General features: G+C 38.1%; 1 protein-coding gene across 4 annotated transcripts in view; it reads right to left on the bottom strand.

Annotated features, from left to right (window-relative positions):
- LOC134790434 (protein spire) overlaps window positions 1-21,346 on the bottom strand; it is a 271,608-nt gene that overhangs the window by 93,768 nt on the left and 156,494 nt on the right. For all 4 annotated transcript variants that reach the window (XM_063761214.1, XM_063761215.1, XM_063761217.1 and 1 more), the window contains exon 4: window positions 5,829-5,980. In XM_063761214.1, the coding sequence (XP_063617284.1) occupies window positions 5,829-5,980 (152 nt within the window). The remainder of the gene's footprint in view (window positions 1-5,828; window positions 5,981-21,346) is intronic.

The following is a 21,346-nucleotide window of genomic DNA, read 5'->3' as shown; positions in this document are numbered from 1 at the left end:
ACTTATAAGGCTGTATAGTTTTATTGTTAATTTCTTAGCGTATAATATTATAGGATATAAAACATAACTAAATTACTTGTTTACTGAACCAACAACAAGTTTTCTATTTTAAGTATCTTAAGGTTCAAATGGAGGTCAAAGTTTAACTTCACGCGTTACATGCAGAGAGGAATGAAAATAGTGGGGGTTAATTGTAAATATAAAGAAAATAACCACCTTTTTAGAATTGTTCATGGCGGGCCAATATACTTTAGGTCCTATGTTACAACCTTGCATTAACAGATATTCGAAAACACCATCACATTTTTGGTAAATTGCAAATAATACCGATTTGCACGAAATGCGAGAATGACCCTATTGCATACCGTTTAAAGCTAAGTTAAAAAAAATTATCATTCCAAAAATACCGGCTTCTTAAGCTTTATCAGAAGTGTTGAAAAAATAGTGTCACGTACTCGGCACTTTTCTGGAATGCCCCTCCAGATCTCCCGTTCGTCATTTAGCAAGTTGAACAGTGGTGGCCTGTCGCAACTGCTCAACTAACCCACGCTTCTGCAAGGTGCTGCAACTAAACTGTCAACCACCAAAGATCCAATTCGCTGTAATCAATTGTCGACGCAACACATTATGAACTAAGGCACATTATCGCCATTTCACAATAAGCATTATGACATTTAAAAGCATGAACTGAAAATTCATAATGCCCGTTTTGGAATGTGATGCATGTAATTGTCACAGCGCACCGTAAATGGTTAACGCAAAACGTTAAGTAAATTGGTCACGGTTTCAACGTTCGATTTGTGTTAATTGTTGCTTTCGTAACTATATTATTTTATTAACAATCATTTATTATTATTTAGAGACGGCCAATAGATTTCCTTTTAAGATTCCCAATTCTTGCGTTCCTTCGTTTCAACCAAGTGTCGTTTCATCCTAGCTCTTTTCCGATCGTCGTTTACTCAACTCACGAATAGGTTTGCGTTTACACCAGAAGAAATAAGACTCTTAATAAGATTGTATAGTTCACAGATCAAAGTTCAGATGGCAGTTAATAAACGGAAATTATTCCTTCAAAATTAATAAGCTGTTGCTCAACAATTGTGTTCAATGTTCACAAAGGCGATCCAGCCCTAATTGACGCTAATCAAATAACAACAAAGCATTTATGATTCAGCGTGTCAAGGCAAAGGGGAGACGGGGGCAACACGATCACTTTCGCAAGTCGGATGTGGACCGACAAGCGCCGACATCGACACCCACAACTGGTCATTACCGTGCCTCTGCCCGCTATCTATAAATCTAGAATAAACAGTGACTTATGGCTTGCCGCTTTTGAATTATTTGAACCAAAGTTAAGGAGATATTTTATCAGCGAGCGTGGCCGACGCGTTTGTCGGCCGATCGGAATGAAATCTTACAGAGCGAGGTGTCGCAAATCAATGTGTAATTTACTGGGACGGGGCCTGTAACTAGGCTTAATTGTAATTTATATTTCACTGCGTGAAATTGTTGCCTCCGTACGCGAAAAGTCTGAACCGACAGACATTCCCAGAAAGATACACCTATTTCATTAAGCGGAGCAGGAATAGTCTTTGCATATTAATTTATTACAGTTTCTTATTTGTACCGTACCTGTGATGAATGGTTAGTGCGTGCTACGCGCAAACACATTTCATGTTCCTGTCGAGGATGGAGAAAAACTAAAACTGCTATATTATTGATGAGACGCCCTGGTGACCCACTTCGCCTGCGGTCCCTCGTAAAAGGCGTTTCGGTAAAGAAAACGGTGAAGGAAATTGTGCCGGAAAATTTCTTTGAGAATGTGAGAATGATTTCAACATTATTTCCACCTTTTGTACTATAAGGTTTTTCTTTTGTGCAATAAAGATTAAATAAATAAATAAACATTGGCTGCCTAGGTAACTAGGTACTACATATATTTTGCTTTCAGTTCTAATGCATGCTTTGTTCCATTTCATCCACGCCTTAAGTCTCCTTATATATTATTAACTCAGGGCTTAGAAATAAAACACGATTTCTTCTACAACTAATTAAACAATAGTCGTCAACAAAAACATTTCATCACATTCTAGAATTTTAATAAAACTTTCGAATTCAGATAAAGGCATGAATTATACTTTCCTTCTAATTCCGACGTAGGTACTTAACAAAGCCCTTAAACAAGGAATTGTGAAATAAATCAAAACAGCCGTAATGATAATGATAAGTTACTAACTTACTAACGACCGGACGGTATCGTCCCATTATGTCCACTTATGCTTGAGATTCACTTAGCAAGAACATCAAAACGCCATAAGCTTGCTCGAAGTCGAAGCAGCTTTCTCACACAAATAATTTAAATAGGTTTAACATGAACTTAATTTATTCCGTTTGTAGATCTTAAAGGCTCTTTTACAGGAAAGTGCAAATGGGTGAGAGGAATGTGACAAGAATTGAGAAAAGCTCATGTACCTTTCTCAAATAGGTAATTCTTGTCCTGACAGAAAAAGTTTGCTGATACAAGTACAGTATGTTTAAGGGGCCCAAAGATTACCAGTTCGCCGGACGATATCAGCCTGTCAGTTGTTCGGAGCTTTCAAATTAACTGACAGGCTGATATCGTCCGGCGAACTGGTAATCAGAGGGCCCTCTTAGGTACTACAATCACTTATGTAACAACAGGCAATGCACAACTGTTGGGATTGTCATCGGAATTCGCGCGTGCTCGACTTGAAAACAATCGAACACGTCATGTAAGTGGGTCAAATCGACATGAATACATTGCATCAAGGACACTTATGAATGCCTTTGCTATTTTGATAACGAACTTACAAGTAGTAGTTACAATCTGCGGCAGTCAAAAATCTTTGTATTTTTGTGGCATCTCATGTTTTGTGACGATTATTTATAATTGATAACATCATTTACTAACGTAGAGCTTCATCGTTTTTCTAGGATCACTAAGATTTTCAGCCCCTATACAAAATGTTTCCCCCTCAACCCTTAACATATACTCTACGAGGTAACTGGGTAGGTAATGAAAAATAGCGAACGGCGGTTTCATATTATATTTCGACTGATCAGTGATCAGGTATACTGTATACGTAATGTGTATGTATGTGTAATTGTATACCGTATACAATTACACATACAGTTTTCCCGTTTTCCTTCTTACTGAACAAACGCATTATATTTTGTCTGGGCGCCGTCTCGCCCTTGCACCTGATCTCAAGTCATGCAGTGAAAGCAGATGTCATCGCTATCGCCCAGCGCCCACATCGGTGACGCAACGTAAGGCAGCACGCTCATTGTCGGGGCGGGACGACACTCCACATGATCTGAATCAAACTGATTTACTAATGAGGTGTGGTGACTGGAGTAATTCTTGGGTCACACTGGCATTTTAACCGCTGTCAGTTTGTTTTGGTTTATCATTTTTTTGAAATAGGTGATAGTTGATACTTTATTCCTAGCCTGTGTGTTTAGGATATAGTTGGTGGATAAGGTGAATGTGAAACATGCATAATGATCCTGTTTTTTTTTAGACTATGATTAAGCTGTAATGAGGATTCGTAGTCATTATTTATTTCAGGATGTTGCTACTTTATCAACCAGGATTTAGATAGGGTAGGAAAATTGGGAGTTATTTAGAGCGGCTGTGCTCATTGTTTCCGATCCACTGTATGATTGTTCAGATAAAGTTATTGGACTAATACAATAAAAAAAACGAGCAAAGATGAAAAATTGTTATTGATTCGTAATTACCTAACGACGACATACCAACGACTTTGTTGTACTTATTATAATAACACTGAGTGTGCACTCACCTTAGCTCATCTTATTCTTACATATTCGGATAAGGATCGTCTCGTAAGTGAAAGTCGTATAAAAATGGAGAGCGGGTGATATTCCCACATTACGTATCTATCTCACCCAAATTTATGAGAATTCTCTAAAGCACCTTTTAATGTGTTTTTTTTACAAATTTAATGTCCGTCCCGAAATTTATTGATATATAACAATTTATTGATTTAAGAACATTCAAATTCTAATGGTCTGTTTGTATAAAAAATATTAAACATGTTACTCACGTACAGTCGCCATCAGATATATCGGAGCGGCCAAGGTGCTCACAAATATCGGAACACGCCTCTATTGTCAGGGCGTTAGAGCGCGTGTTCAGATATTGTGAACACCTTGGCCGCTCCTATATATCTGATGGCGACTGTACCTAATTTTAGTTGAGAAAACGCTCGACATGTGTCGATCCGTTTAGAAGAGGATTTCATATGTTCACGTTTCAAAGGGGTTTTATAGTCAATATCTATTTATAAACTAGTATTTGACCATCGCCATCATCCACTGGTAGTTATGAAATCCCTAGTTATTTGGCTGTTCGTGCTAGTTTTTGCAGAAGAGCTAGCCAGCTCCTGTGATCTTATAATCTAGTTAGTAAAGCCACATTATTGACTAACTAAATCATAAAAGACTCAGCTACTAAAAAATATTCTAATTACGAAACGCATGTTCAAGTCTTCCAATCATTCATAACTTATCCAAAAAGCTTTAACCGACCATCAGGCGACCAATAACATACACGTTAAATTTAATTCTCCTTAATCAACCTTTGTGTTCCTGTCAGCCTGTTGACAAAATCCAATTAAGATCATAATCATTCAATCGATACATGTTCACTCGTGAATGGGCACTGAATGAAGTTCGCCGATCACGCGCGAACCCTACACCACAAGACAAGCGCCATTCTGTGACACGATTGTAAGACTCCGTTCTGTGATACAATGTATGGCATGGCTTACAATTACGAGTACATTAGGGCATGATACAAGCACATGAATCTTGTCCTGACCGTGCGATCTGGAATGCAAGGTGGCGTCGGTTGCGAAACCGTATGAGAGGGCTTTAATCTCATAATCGAGGTATCCGGCTCTGAATATTTTAATGGTGCAAATAGTAAAGCTTAGTTGTTTACATCTGACATTCGTATGAGGGAACAGGGAAGGAATGCCGGATACATAGCTAATTCTGGAGGAACGGATAGAAAAGGCATTTTAAGGTTTAGAAGAATGTGTCAAAGTCCCGAGTATAGTTGACCGGAGCGTAGCGAAGGTCTACGTTTCGACTGGAGCATTTTGCTTTTGTATGTCCGGATGTTCTCCTCTACAGGTCGCAATTCTTAACCGAATCTCGTGAAATTTTGTGACTGGATTCTATGTCTAAATAAAATTTTATTGTCCGTCCGGTTTTTTTAATTTTTTTTAAATGGCGGAGTCGTGATAGCTCGCGCCTAAACAAATAGTGGTATTGGTACCATACGAGTGTTTTCTTTTTGAGATATGTATATAGATTAAATGGCCAAAAATTCAGAAAATTTATTTCGCTGGTTTCGGAGGTATTGGGATATTTAATTTTAACTAATTTTAATTTGAGAAGGAGTAGTTAAATTTCGTCAACCCATCTAAGAACTATTTGGCTCAGTTTGTAAACGTTCGCTTTTTCTGTTTGCACAGAGGGTCTGGGTTCGATCCCCAGTAATTGTATGCTGGGATATTATAACTTTTTGTATTTTTTTACACATAAATTTCGTATTGTTTTTTTTTTTTAATTTACTATATTTAAAGCTCTTAGCACCATGTTATTTAAAGCTCTGCTCGCGAGGTCTACAGCTCACAGAGCCACTAGTTTATGAATCAAACGAAACAGAAAGGTCCTTTGCGTACGAATTTGCAAGTTCGACAGAGAGGGAACACGTCGAACGTGGTTTGCGGTAGGCCCTCTGGTCTCATTATCTACAGACTACAGACACATACCTCGACGACGTCGCGCAGCATGAACCGCCGTCGCCGCCGGCGGCGCGGCGCGGGGTCCGCGTCGCGCTCGATGCCCTCGTCGTCCGTGTCCGCGCGTCCGCCCTCCGATGTCTCCGAGCCTTCGGACAGGATACCGAGTTCTTCCTCGTCATCTGTGGACAAACATAATACTATTTGTATCTCGTTGCTTTTGGTAGTTTCAAGTTTGGTAGTTTTTTAATAAAAATCACTGGATATCAATTTCTTGAAATACCTACTCTATTTATAACGCAATGTCAAATTTCAGGAATAGGAAATAATACATAGACAAAACACAATAACGGCTATGGTTAATGTTGTTTTTAATTGAAGCTTTCTTTGATCATACGTTATTTCAAACCCTTGAAAGGGTTTTTTTTCTTGGCATATTTGTTGTAAAGTAACGAGACTGTAAAGCCCCCCATTCACACTCCTACCGTGTAGGCCGCCTCGTAGTCCGCCTCGTTGGGTAGGATTGTGTATGGGGGTTGCGGACTACGTGTGGTAGGAGTGTGAATGGGGGGCTTAAGTAACGCAAAAGCAGCCGCCGTGAACAAATTCCTTCCCGCTGAATGATTTCTCTATTCACCTAACATCGCGATAAACATGTTTAATCTACCAATTTATCTCACATTCTGCCTCCCCAATAATCTTAAGTAACAAGTCTTTATAACAAGTATTTAATTACAAAACAACTGAAGCGGCAAATTCCGATGATCTCATTGAGGTATCGCTGAACACTAGGTGCGGGGAATTCTCACTTTAAAACGTACAGACGGCTGCACAAATATATACGCAACTATCCACCTTAATCCGTTGAAATAAGATTGAGACATGTTCACAAGTTTTTGCTGCAAAGCGTAAATAATTCCTTTCGTAGCATGAAATTGTAACGTAAACTTGCCGCTTTGCTGGGTGGGAACATTCAAAACAACTCGAACACTCGCGAATTTAGATAGGTTAACTTTATAACAAGCCCTGATCAAAAGGCAGGCATTCTGTACATTTGAAACACGTCTTGTTTTAATGAAGCCGACAGGGATTACATATTCAATGTAATTTACATAATATAATATGTATTACGTTAGTATTCATAAGATGACTCTGACTTGAATTATATAGATAAATGAATATTCCATTAGCATTATACTCATATGTCATGGTTGGCTTAAAACGGTTGTTGAAGTAATCTTTCAAATTCAGGATTCATGTATTTTGATGATTATAAGCGCCATGACTTTACGTATTATTGGCCACAATATCACTAACTGTCCAGAACAAAGCAGTTGTCAATTATCTTCGACATGTTGTTACATTTTACACACGTGGTTCTAATATGTATTGTAACAATATAGGTACAGTATGATACAGATTTTTAATTTTCAAAAATTTAATAATTTTCAAAAATGTATATTTAATAAATGTTACAGAGAAGATTCCTCGTCGGTGCAGTTCCCAGCATTACGTTCATACGCTTTATTACGACGCGAGACACGACGTCAAGCTTTTCTTGTATTTGGTCTTCAATGAAAAATTTCCGTAGTTAGTAGCTTAACAAAAACAAAACACCTCTATAACCCAAAAGCCTACAACATTGCACTGTAATGCACTACGTCACCGCACGTGTGGTCCATTTGCGGTCCATGCACACGATCTACACCCATCTCAATCAAAAGGGCATAAGCACCTTTACACAGGTCAATTAAACTTAAACCCTTGTAGTTCTCCTGTCAACCATTACGGTTGTTATGTCCTTTTGTAATGGGTGTTAAAATTGCGCTAAATTCTAGTTCTTACGCACAATTAAAAGGTCATAACCTCCTTACTTTTGCCAGCACTTCCAACTCTTGCACACTAGAGCCCCCTGATTACAAATGTACAAGGTGCGGAAAATTTCCAAAAAGTTGAAAAATTATCGGACATTTCAGGAAAATTTCACTGGATACAGAGGAAACTTTCATTTTGGAAATGGAAACTTTAGTTTCCCATACCAAAACTTGAGAAGTACTTATCCGAAATTTTTTCATAAGTAAATTTCGCAAGTTGGAAACTTTCCGACGGCACATCTGTATAATACCCCTGTTACATCCTTCTAAACCAAAGTGTAACTTTATTGGGGATACTGGTTGTTAAGTCCTTTCGGAATCAGTTGTAGTTGCACAAGGCACAAGCTCTGCCGGCGCCGCCGGCGCATTGCTAAAGCCACTCTTGACATTGGACATGATTGGCAGCTATTAAATGGTATCACTACCATTGTGAGACATAGTTCCTAAACATATTCTCTAGCACTTATCTATGAGTCCAAGTACATAATTATACTGTCAAAGCAATATGGATTGATTCAATTGTCCCTATGTAATTAGAAGAAAAGCCTAATACTAATAAAAAATATACAGGATGGCCAAAGAAAAAGTGCATTCCCGTTGCCAAGAGGGTTCTGGGATTATACTGAGCAACTTTTACTATGGGACCAACCCTTATATCGCGAAAAAAAAATGTACCCTCCCATAGAAAATGGACCAGACAATATGTATGAAACAGCCAAATTTTCGCGATATCGTGGATGGTCCCATAGTAAAAGTTGCTCAGTAAAATCCCAAAACCTCCCTGGCAACGGGAATGCACTTATTTTTCGCCCCACCCCTGTAGATTATATAAGAAACCAGAAGGAATAGTGTAGGTAATTGAGAACTGCAAACAAACTGATGGTGACATTATAGCAATGGTATGTCATGTCAAGAAGTGACAGAAACCTAGACACTAATTATTCGGTAGTGACTTCATCTGATACCAGGCATTCATACGTAAGCAATTAATTCGATGAAATGTGATTATACAGACATTTGAATTTCTATCAGCTCGTGTACGGCATTTGGAGGTGCTGGCGCAGTTAGGGTTATCAGGAATCTGCAAATGGTTAATTCCTGGCAAGATCCCTGATCCCTGATGTGTTTTTCAACAAAACAAACTTGCTGATATACGTATACTTTAAACTAAGAAGCTTTGTGACGTGTTAACTATATAACTCTGTGTAGACATGCAGCATGCATTTTCTGTCAATCATAATAACTTCAAGTTTCAATATCCGAGCGCTTAGCGTACCTAGAGGGCTATTCGAACTTTATTATCTTTTTCTGGTTAAAGAAATGTCATTGTCAACAGATTATTTCCATAACAAAATGCTATCATTTACTTAGATATCAAAATGTTCGTTAGAATTGGCATCCTAGAAACAGCTAAATTACCTCCAGTTAGACCCCCTTCCCACTTGTCGGATGTTGTTGTTATCCATTTCCACATCCTAATTATAAAAAAACTTGACAAAGGTAGTATTCCGGCCGCAGTCCTGAGTGAGAGATACTGAAAATTACTGTCACATCATGCAAAACAATTTGAACCGTCGGTCAACCCTAGTCACATCGTGGTTGCATTGCGTCTATCAGACGCACGCTGCGACGTTATAATACCCTGGTACTTTGCATGAATTAATCATTACGACTAATGTTTATGTGGGGTAATAAGGCCTTTGAACATTTTATAAAGGGGCAGTCGCAACTCAATACTTGAATCAGAGCTATAAATGCTCCTATCATGTCCATCGTTTATATTTATTTATATTATGCAATGTTGTGATGAATAAAACATAAGGATATTGTTTTTTAGTGCAATATATCACCAAGCGATGACCAGCTGCTTAAATCACCCGGAAGGGAGTTGTTGGCAATATTTTTACCGAAAATTTTCGTAGTAGGTACGCATGGCCTGCATTTTGAATGACATGCTCTAAAGTCTCATGGCCTAGCAGGAGACGTAAATAGGTAAACATTGAAAGCGTCGACCAGCCATAATAGTTATCGAACCCTGTTCGCACTAAACTTCTGGTCATTAAATCACGAGCATCCAAATACAACAACAATGGTTACGGAAACAGAAACAATACGTACCTAAACAGAAATCGTTATTCCCCTGGCCTGGCATTTAAGTCCTGGCGCCAGGCGCTCTCCGCACCGAATAAATCGGCAGAAATCGCCACGACCAAACGCTTGCATAACAAATTTATGTCTATTCATTCACCGTGACTCAGCTATGACTCTGGTGCTTAATCCTCTTGCGGCAGACGCCAGTTGACATGGAGGTTATGAAATTGGCTATAAGAATAGCTCTCGAATGGCCAATATCCATAAAACAAAGGGAGATTTGCTTGGTTGGCAATTTGAATATTAAATATGATAAAATATGAGCACGGTGCGATGTAAAGTTTCAACACACAGAGTAGTTGTTGTCGTTGTAAACTACATATATGTAAGTACATATGCATATTCTGAATCATCAGCATGTTTTCCTCTACATCTTTTCAATAGCTGGTACAAGAATGTATATATATTTTTTTTTACACATGTCCCTAAACATTGCAATGGACTCAAATAAAATTGTCACTAAAGATTTACAATCCTAACAATCTCTCACGAAATTTTTGCAGGTTTATCATTAATTTGCTATCTGCTGATTGAAGACTTGCTAGTACAAAAAAGTGATTAGTTTTTTTTACCTTACATCATAGATTCAAATTCAAACACAATAGACACTAAACGTCTACAACAACACAACACAAGCACAGGTTGCAGTATCATCTCGAATCGGCCATCAATTTGTCTCGTTTTCATTTTACGACAGCCTAACTTTACTACTCATCAAGATTGATGGCTCCGTATAATTGTTGTCCAAGTGGAACTAAATACGGTGGTCGTAAAGTGTGACCTTTATTTTCTGACACACATTACGCTGACATTGAAGATCATAACACGCGAGCGATGACAGTAGTAATTGCAGTTTATTACAGAATACAAGTAAAACTAATTAGCGAAGTCTTTTAAGCATTAGTCTCCCGTTTCAAACTGAGTACAAGAACCAAGGCCTCAAAGACAAAACGTGATTAACAACCATAAAATCATTAACAATTATAACAGTTGCAACATCAGCACGTGTAAGAATTCTTCATTACCTTGGGCCTTGTACGAATGCAAAAGCAGTTAGTCGTCAGAAACAAATAATAGATCCCCCAGTCAACAAAACGATAGTTCTCACATGAGAGAATAACAGTTAACCGTTGTGCGTTGTTCGAGATAACAGGCTGGGAATGGACGGTGATAACGGGAGGCTGCAGTTAGAGGGATGCTGCGGAGGCTCGCGGGCACAATTGGGAAACGTTAGGTAACGGTGCAGAGCCGATAACCTCCAATTTTTAGCACGTGTGGAGGAATGCTGATGCTATGTCTGGCGAGGTTTTCGAAGATAAGCGATTTTCGGGAACCGCTTTAAGTTGGGAATAACTGCTGAATAGAATAGAATATCGAGGTAAGAAGTAAACGAGTGTAGCGGAATTTCAAAATAAAAGACTGACTTGGCTTTAACCGTTTTGAATGATTGACGGTTAGTTTCACTAGACTTATATCGACCGGGAACAATAAAAAAGGTAATCACGGTTCATATCCCGGTCGATATAAGTCTAGTGACTTGGCTTTGTTTGACAATTAATTTGTAGAATAAAGTACACTTATGTAGAGCAAAGATTTCTCTGTAAAACTTATTTAATTTTAATTAGGTATAGACATTGATTTAATAACTTTCAAATACATCCACAAAAGCCGTGTGTGCTACAATAGTAGTAATAATGATGTGACAATAGAGAAATTACCTTTCGCAATCGATCTAATATCTTAAACAAAAGAGGTGAAAAAGACACGCCGCTTTCTTGGACCAGCTATTAATAACAATTTGTAATATTGTCTTTGGCCACTATCTTTATTTAAACCGACGGTGACAAACAAGCGTACTGCCAAGTGCCAATCGTACAACGATTCGGTATGTTGACAAACGTTCCTAGGGAGCTTTAGCAATCATAATGGCATGGCTGTAGTTTCGTGTAAGGTTGGGCTCCTATAGGTACAAATTCGAATGATATGACGTTACTCCTTAGGGTAGTTATTAGGGTACATTACAATTACATACGTCAGGATTTCCCTGTCTTGTCAGGATATGGTCCTTTGTCAGGGTTGTGGTGGGACTTCGCGAATGTCAGGGTTTTTAGAAACCTCAACTGGATTAGTTGAGGTTTCTAGGACCTCAACTGGGTTAGGTAGGAGCTAGCTAAAAGTATGGAGTTCTAGCTACAACAGATTTTAAGCAACTTCGAGAGACAGAGGTCTGGTTAAAGAATGTTTAGGGGGAAGTCCAGATGTTTGTCGTGATATTCCATTTTTTCATATGGCAACCCTAATTACTCCCGAGCTCTCTCTAACCTACACTATCTCTGTCATTTAGCCACACACAGACGACCAACTGTGAAACCTCAACTAACTCCTAGAAGCTAGCTAAAAGTATGGAGTTCTAGCTACAACAGATTTTAAGCAACTTCGAGATACAGAGGTCTGGTTAAAGAATGTTTAGGGGGAAGTCCAGATGTTTGTCGTGATATTCCATTTTTTCATATGGCAACCCTAATTACTCCCGAGCTCTCTCTAACCTACACTATCTCTGTCATTTAGCCACACACAGACGACCAACTGTGAAACCTCAACTAACTCCTAGAAGCTAGCTAAAAGTATGGAGTTCTAGCTACAACAGATTTTAAGCAACTTCGAGATACAGAGGTCTGGTTAAAGAATGTTTAGGGGGAAGTCCAGATGTTTGTCGTGATATTCCATTTTTTCATATGGCAACCCTAATTACTCCCGAGCTCTCTCTAGCCTACACTCTCTCTGTCATTTAGCCATACACAGACGACCAACTGTGAAACATCCCAAGACATGTATGTGTCATTTGGTTTTCGTACAAGCGAGGAAGTGTATATGAATAATTGTTACATGCATGTATGAATGATGGCCACGTCGCGGAGGTTAATGTGTTACATGACACGAAGACATCGTCGTCACAGTTTAATGAACTTACTTGAACCTTATTGCGAAGAGATAAGGTTCAGCCATGTTCAGTCAAATTGTTGATGTTAGTACGAAACTAGTCGGCGGATAAAATTTATTGGCGATGATTGTCGTGGTCGCACTTGAGGTGGAAAACGCTGTGTTGAGTGTCGTATAAATCAAATGTGTGAAATATAAGTGACTTCAGAATGTTGGGCAAAACTTAAACATTTTGTTGGCACGACATCACTCCACTAAAATCTTAATATTCTCCGTCCGTCCGTTGCAGTCGAATAACATGTAACTATTATAACATTTATAACAAAATAGCTCAATCTTAGATGCAATACATTTTTCGTGGAAATATTTGTTGAATTTGACGATGTATCTACCCCAAAAAAAAGACGTTAGCGGCCAAATCAAGTGATGGATGAGCATAACTCAGCAGAGAACTATGATTCTTTTAATACAATATAATTTTAGTGATCGTAGTTATGGTTACAGATGGTTTGATATAACCGGCTGTAAAACCGACTTTGGCTTGTCCTTTTTTGTAAACATAATCAAAATTACTTAAACCAATAAATACTCCGTCGACACCAGAATTCTTTCAACGTCTCTTACAGCCGCCGCAGGGTCAAGCGAGATATTCAATTAAATCCATTTTGATTACGGAGCGCGCGCGCAATAAATAACAAACAATAGATTACGCTCCTATAATGGAAGTGTTTGGATCGAAACGCCTCCCGGTTAGGCACCGAACAGAGTTCTGGGGACTTATTAAAATAAATAAATATAATAGCATATATACCGGGTGTGGCCTGTAATACGAGCAAAAATTTAACTGTAGGCTGTACTCCTCATACTGACCAACATTTGTTCAGCAACTTTTAAAAATAACTTGTGGTTTGATTTTGAATACACTTTAAATTTTATTCTAAGACGCAATGTATTGCGAATGTTGTTATGTTTAAGGCGTGACAAGCAACGTCAATCACAATGATATGGCGTGACGATGGCGTCCATTGTAGATAATATTTATTTTGTATGAAAAATAGGGAGTCTAAATACTTCATAATTTTTAAAAGTTGTTGAACAAAAGTGGCACCGTTTGAGGAGTACAATCTATGTTTTAATTATTTGCTCATGTTACAAGCCACACCCGGTATATATAGCATAGCGAGTCGAACGCTCAGTTACACCATTTGTGTGGGGGATAACACCATGCTGCAGAGTTAGCTTTGCGAGCAAGATATTGACATAACTTTGTAGTTAAGACACTTAAGACATTAAGAGTGTGTATAGATCATTTTGGACAGTTGGTCCGTTCAAACACTTCCGCTGCTAATGGCTCGGTGATTTGATTGATAAAAAGATAAAAACTAGCCTATGTCCTTCCCCCGGTCTTCTAACTGTCTCCATACCATCATCTAAATCGGTTCAACGGTGTAAGCTAGAAGATGTAACAGACCGACAGTTAGTTACCTTCGCATTTTATAATGTAGAGTAGGGAAATAGGGAAGTCGGGATAAACGGAGGTAGGTAGGGTAATGTTAGACCCAGTCATTCGGATTTCATTGGACAATTACATATAGACATTTATTTAAAGCTAAAAGCTTAAGTACAATGTTGTCGTAAACATTGAGAAAGATGCGTCTATTTACGCTAAGAAATAGAGTTGCACCGTGAAAAGGTATAATAATCTAACATCAGGCTAATAAAACAAAATAATTATATTATTTGTCGCGAAGAAATATTATTATGGCCAAGAAAGATCAACACACTTATAGACACTTTTTTTAATGTGTACGTTATCGTCTATATATATCTCGTGCCATCTTGCCTATTAAAGATTTCACAATAAGTCATCTTAAACTTAAAACCCCTCCCCTTGTTGGCAGAGAAGAGACGTGATTAGCAAGTGATAACATTAGAAATTAACACGGGACGGGCGGCGTCGTATCTCGTCTGTTGTACTGGTTCCGCACTAACGAGTATTATAGACAGTCAACAACGTGAATGCACATAATTTAATAGCTAGGGTTCGTACTAATAATATAATAGACTGACAAAAAAGAGTAGAAATTAAAGTGGCAATACAGTAGTGTCGTCCCGTTTTCTTAGATTGATTTGAAAGAGACGACAATAATGTGTTGCCACTTTTTAATTTCTACTCTTTTTTGTCGGACTGTATAAAAAGGGGCATAACTATGGTTAATATTACATTGAATTGTGTAAAAAGTATTTTCAATTATGTTATTATCCAGGGAGGAAAATGGGGACTACGTTTGTATTTAGAAGCGGTTATGCTCTTCATATACATGTTGGCTAAAAAATAACTGCATTCCCGTTGCCAGGGAGGTTTTGGAGGAAAATTTACCCTCCCATAGAAAATGGACCAGCCAAAATGTATGAAACAGCCAAATTTTTTTCGCAATATCAGGGTTGGCCCCATAGTAAAAGTTGCTCAGTATAATCCCAAAACCTTCCTGGCAACGGGAATGCAGTTATTTTTTAGCCAGCCTGTATACCTGTATAGTGGAGAAACTTTATTAAGCCGCTTTCGAAATGACTTCAGTCGTAAACAATGTATTTCAGTTGATAAGTCAATCGGGAGCTGGTAAAGGCACCTCCTTATGGGTCACGAGAATGTAACGTATATTACTTATATTTAAAATGGCTGTCCAAACAAGTATTGAGCATTATTGATGGGGCTATTTGGCCAATCGTACAGTCGTAAAGTTTTGTGGACATTTCGATATGAAGTAAGTAGGTAAGTACTTGAGTTTAAAAATTTATCATCGAAGGACTTTTGCGACTCTTGCGTTTTATAACTTAAGTAGATATAAATACTCTCAGTTCTCAAAATGTCAACTGGATGAGATCCAATGAAAGGACAACTTCGTCAGTGTAAGTACCTACACATTCACGATATTTTCAACGTGATACAAGCCTATTAGTTTTGTGTAATTATTACGTTTTATAGTATCTACTTAATATTTTTTCAACCAGAAACAACACTGACAGATCATATCCACAACAAATCCAGATCAAATTCATAACCTCTTATTACAATCAGAATAATCCTGCTTAATATTGACATTAGGTACTTTATACGTTTTATTATTTATGTCTTATGAACTAATTTTATTCCTTTTCACTAATATGTCATAATCATGACAAATAAAGATTCCGAAATTGATCAAAACCAGCAAAAGTCAAGCCTCAAAGACAGATTTCCTATCATCCGATCTGATCTCGAATTCCCTGTGTTTAAATTTTAAGTGTAAGCCGTAAAGACCCCCTGCACAGTCCGTCCATCTGTCCGGCTTTCACCGGCGATACTAATCACAAATTATATGGTGTCGTTAAATACACATGCTGCCTGTGACATAACAACGACCCGGCGAAGGTTACAGCTTTTACTTCGGCCTAAATATGGAAAGTTTAATGTGACATAGTACAACTAAAGTTATTTAAGTAAAACATCACCCTAGTTGATGTAGTGCGGAATTGATCAAACGTCCATTTTACATGTTTATTAGTTACCTTGTGTAAACTTACTGAAACTTAACTGAGCAAGAACTCGGGATATCCACGTAACATTTCATGTGTCCGAGGATTGAATAAAGACATAAGGTGACACAATAACATATCGATTTAGGGTTCGTTCAATCTTTGACCGAAAGTATTTTAAGTGTTTATTTTTTATGGCCCGCGCACGACCTGAATTGACCAGTGAATCCAGTGATGGAGTTGATATGTACCATTACAACATTTATAACTATAATATAACAAAGAAAGTTCGACAGGAAGCACTAGTCTTAATTATCATTACGAAAACGCCCAACCAATTTAAATAACGAATTACCCAAGCAAAGCGTGCGAAATGAACGTAGCAAACAAGGTAAAACCAGACATCTACAAAAACATTGTCCGTAAGTGAGCCGACCGTTACTAGAAGATCTGATATCCGAATATTCATATCATCTCACAAATAGATATCGCTAGTGCGATTCTAATCTTTGTGCGAATGCAAATAAGGTTCAGGGAACTTTTAGTGATGTGCTTTTGTGTTTCCGCAAACGTTATCACGACTGTATCAAGTCGTGGGAATTTCGTGAGGATGGTCTCTTGGATTGTATGGAGAGTCGTAAAATGACTTTCTTTGCCGCGGCCTTGCGGTCGTTAGCGAAGTTTGACACACAGAAACACAATGTCCGCTTGACGAAGAATTGCTTCGTACGGTGCATGACATTATGTTGAATGATCATGGTCAGTTTGGTCCCGTAATTCGGGGATTCGGCTGAGCATCGGGTCGATTAGTACACATTATTGTCGAGGTCGCATCGTGTCTTCATATTTTGAGTAACTACAAATGTGAGAAAACGAATTTAGATTAAAATATTTAGATATATTTAAGTTATTTTTGTATGATTGTTTATATACAATTAACCTTTTGTTTAAATAAATATGCTTATTCGTGCACTTGTATATTATGTGTATTAACGTTTAATATCTGGGAGACCGAGCTTTGCTCGGAAAACATACAAAAACTCAAAAATGCGCGTTTTCCCAGAGATAGAGCTAGATCGATTTTTCGCCCCCGAAAACCCCCATATACCATAGTAAATTTCATCAAAATCGTTAGAGCCTCTTCCAAGATCCTCGAAAAATATATAAATAAATAAATATATATACAAGAATTGCTCGTTTAAAGGTATAATATAATGATATAAATGATACTTATTTTGCAGTTTCAGTGTAAGTACGGTTAAAAATCCAGACACACGCGGCATTTAACTATATCAAGACCCCTTATACCGTTGTTATGCGATTGCAAAGGTTCAAAGGGATTGCAAAGTACATCACACTCTAGAGAGCACCACTACTTTTATGATAGAATATGCCATAACTTTTCTCTAGAAGAGTGTAGCACCCACGTATCATTATCCAATTATAAAATTAACATCGATCACCCGACGTAAGAGTGTTGTTAGTGCTTTGTATAACGATCCACAAAACCGTATACAAAACGAGATAAACACGATAATCACAAATATCTAAATCCAATCAGAAACATGACCCGTTGTAACCAAATTTCATCGGTCACGGCCGTCAGATGTCTGATAACGTCGTCGTCTAAGTGAGATGTTAATAATAAACTCAAGTTTCAAAGCGTTTAGAAGTTGGGAGGTATTTCTCTGTGGTTCTGATATTGACAGAATTGAGATTATTTCTATGCACAGTTGGAGTTAAAATTAAATGAGCCGATTTTCATTTTGTTGTTAAGTTTTTTACGCAACATAGGTATTTAGTATTCGGTATATTACTTACTTCTTCCCTACTATAGTAGAACGTTATACACAGGTAAGTACTAAATATGTACCTATCTGTAAAATGCAAATTGTAATCATATTACCATATCGCAATCAATGCATTGTATAAAAACCGGACTAGTGCGAGTCGGACTCGCCCACCGAGGGTTCCGTATTTTTTAGTATTTGTTGTTATAGCGGCAACAGAAATACAACATCTATGAAAATTTCAACTGTCACGGTTCATGAGAACCTGGTGACAGACAGACGGCCAGTGGAGTCTTAATAATAGGGTCCCGTTTTTACCCTTAGGGTAAGGAACGCTAAAAAGAGTCGTCCCAAGTGTTAAGATATATATGTACTTAACATTATTTATATGTATACAATGTATACATATAAATAACTATACATACGTATTTACTCTTTATGCTTTTACACTCTCGTGTGCTACGGTGTAAGAATCGCATCAGTTCACTCGACTCGATGTCCGATTGACCCGCATGCAATATCAAATCGATACTTTCGATTCGTTTCGATTGCCCACTAGTACTCGTACCTTCGCTCGCGTCCGTGAACAGTTATCCGCGGAGCGTGGCCGTGAACTTCATGTTCCAATCGTTCGTTAGGCTTATTGGGCCGGTGGCAAAGGGCAAATTGGACCTACGCCTACTAGACTGAGTTCCTGGTGGGTTGGGTACAGTCAGATGCAATATGTGACATCAGGCTCCAATTTCACCACGGTGACAGGTGCGACAATTGTAAAACATCACTGTTGCTGACGTCACAGGCATCCATGGGCTACGGTTACCGCTTACCATCGGGCGGGCCGTATTCCTGTTTGCCACCATCATTGTTTTATTAAAAAAAGCTTTATTATATCGGAAAAAAACAGATATTTCTCTTGCTAAGTTTATGACAATTGTCACAAGAAACATTACAATTGTCACGAAATTCCGACATATAACTCATTACCTGTCAAGAATTACCTACAATTCTTCTAAATCTTGACAATTGTCAGAAACTTCGCAAAAGATGGTAAGTGGTAACCGTAGCCCATGGATGCCTGTGACGTCAGCAACAGTGATTTTACAATTTGTCGCACCTGTCACCGTGGTGAAATTGGGGCCAGGACAAGACACTTAATAAGTTTTTGGGCTAAAATTTCATTTCTGGTACAAGCTTTTCTAATACTCATCGAGACAATTTTAAAAACCCCAAACACAATTAGGTTGCTTGGTTTCATCACAGAGTTCCTATGGCCACCTCCTGTCCCCATCATCAGATCAGCTCGATGGTACCATAATATTGCATTGTCAGTTGTCACCCGACTTACAATGTATGCAAATTTTCAGCTCAATCGGAAATCGGGAAGTGGATCAAATTTAGCTTCCAAAATTTGACCCACACTAACCAACCAACAAACTTACATATTAACAGGGCAAATTAAATAAAAACTTGTAAAAATCAGGCATATCATATTTGGACTCTATGTGTAGAACGTTATTTTTGTTTGTTTTGCAGGAGCTGGAGGACAAAAGGCTGCTAATGCTTGTTTTAATGTCACACGACACTCTGCTATGTATGAAACCAAGTAAGGAAAGGAAAGTATAATCTTAGAAAAAATGTCACTGATTTAAAAAAAGGGGTCATCCAAACGATCTTCTGCTTGCAAAAGAAATCAATTGCAGTGACACGTTTCATAGTTTGTTCTTCTTTATACAATTAAAAACATTGTTTCCTATTCACGTTTTTTCTTATATTACAGACGACTGTACACAACAAACTATCGTGTGTCTTCTGTTCAATCTAGGCAATTTAATGTTGTTTATAAGCGGTACATTTGTGCTAAAATTACGAGTAGGAGCTACGAATTAGATATAAGCCTCCTACAGCTTATGGTTAAAAGGTAATCAGATTTCAACTGAGATGGCGTGTCTCCACTAACATCATGTATAGGATTTCATGATTTTATGTAGATTGCAATGGCCTGCATCCGACACTTGGGTTTAATCGATAATATTTTGGCTACTATCTATTCGATAAAGTTTCAGTGTCATCGGTTGTTCAAACAGCAACACTCTTTAACTTGTCCATCGGTGGACCTTATGCTTTTTGTAATAAGGTTTACAAACTGTCAGTTAACAGTGTGGGTGATGGTTCTACATTTGTCATTGGTTTATCTTTAAACTAAGACAATCTTTTTCTTAAAGCTGGGAATTAATTAAATCCGTAACGGCTTCCTCTCAAGACATATTATTATTTATAGTATGTAATCTTGAATAAAAATAAGATTTACAGTTTATAAATATGACGTACACTAATTATAATTATAAAAGGTCGGCAAGCTCTCGGGTTACTGATAGGCATAAAATTACTGGCCATATAAAACGGTATGCTCGGACGCAGGCTAATAAATCCATCACACTACGTATTTCGCGAGACCACAGTTAAAATACAAATTAATACAGTAAACTGCACATAAGCGCTTGAACTTGAAACGCTCAAAAGATTCCGCTACGACAGTTCATGCAAATCTTACAAGCAGTTTGTTCTAGATTTAATATATGGTTCTTTACATGCTGGAACCGATCTCTGTAACCAAGGCCCAAGGCTTTGTGTGAAATTAATTCGGCGTGCGTTACGCGCAAATCTATAATGGTTGCAATAGGTTTCTTGGCTGATTTACTGCCTCAAGCTATCAATTTACTGCGGCCAGACGTAACCGTAGTGGTAGGAGAAATTACGTCTCGATTATAAGTCGAGACATCGGTGCAAAAACTCGAAGGGAAAACGTAGAAAATATGACAGGTTAATTTAGATTGAACACTTGTGAGAGTCTGCGGAGGAGCGAGCGGAACGGATCGTCGTCGCATTGTGCGACGGGTGCATGTGCAGGCACAAGTCTGACACACCAAATGCGTCGAGGTACAGCAAAAAACTGTACGTTATATAAAAATCCGATGTGTAGGTAATATCTTACGCATTACTTCAATCCAAATGCTAATTTTCACGTATCTTAACATTCTTAAGTTATTATACTACATACATCACTCTTCATGTAGTCTCCTCTTCTTCTTCTTCCGGCCTTGTCCTATTTCTAATTGGGGTCGGCTCTCCTAATCCTCCTTCTCCTGAGATATCGTTTCTGGGTTGTCGCTGGATCTGAATTGTTATCACTCTTCATGCATTCATGATTGCATGGATCCCGGGTGCATCCTACAGAGTGCTCGTGAAAATCATCCAACAAACATTAAGTGCAGAGATT

Source organism: Cydia splendana, chromosome 5 (genome assembly GCF_910591565.1).
Source record: "Cydia splendana chromosome 5, ilCydSple1.2, whole genome shotgun sequence".
Taxonomy (NCBI): Eukaryota; Metazoa; Arthropoda; class Insecta; order Lepidoptera; family Tortricidae; genus Cydia; species Cydia splendana.
This window is presented reverse-complemented; position numbering and strand designations above follow the sequence as displayed.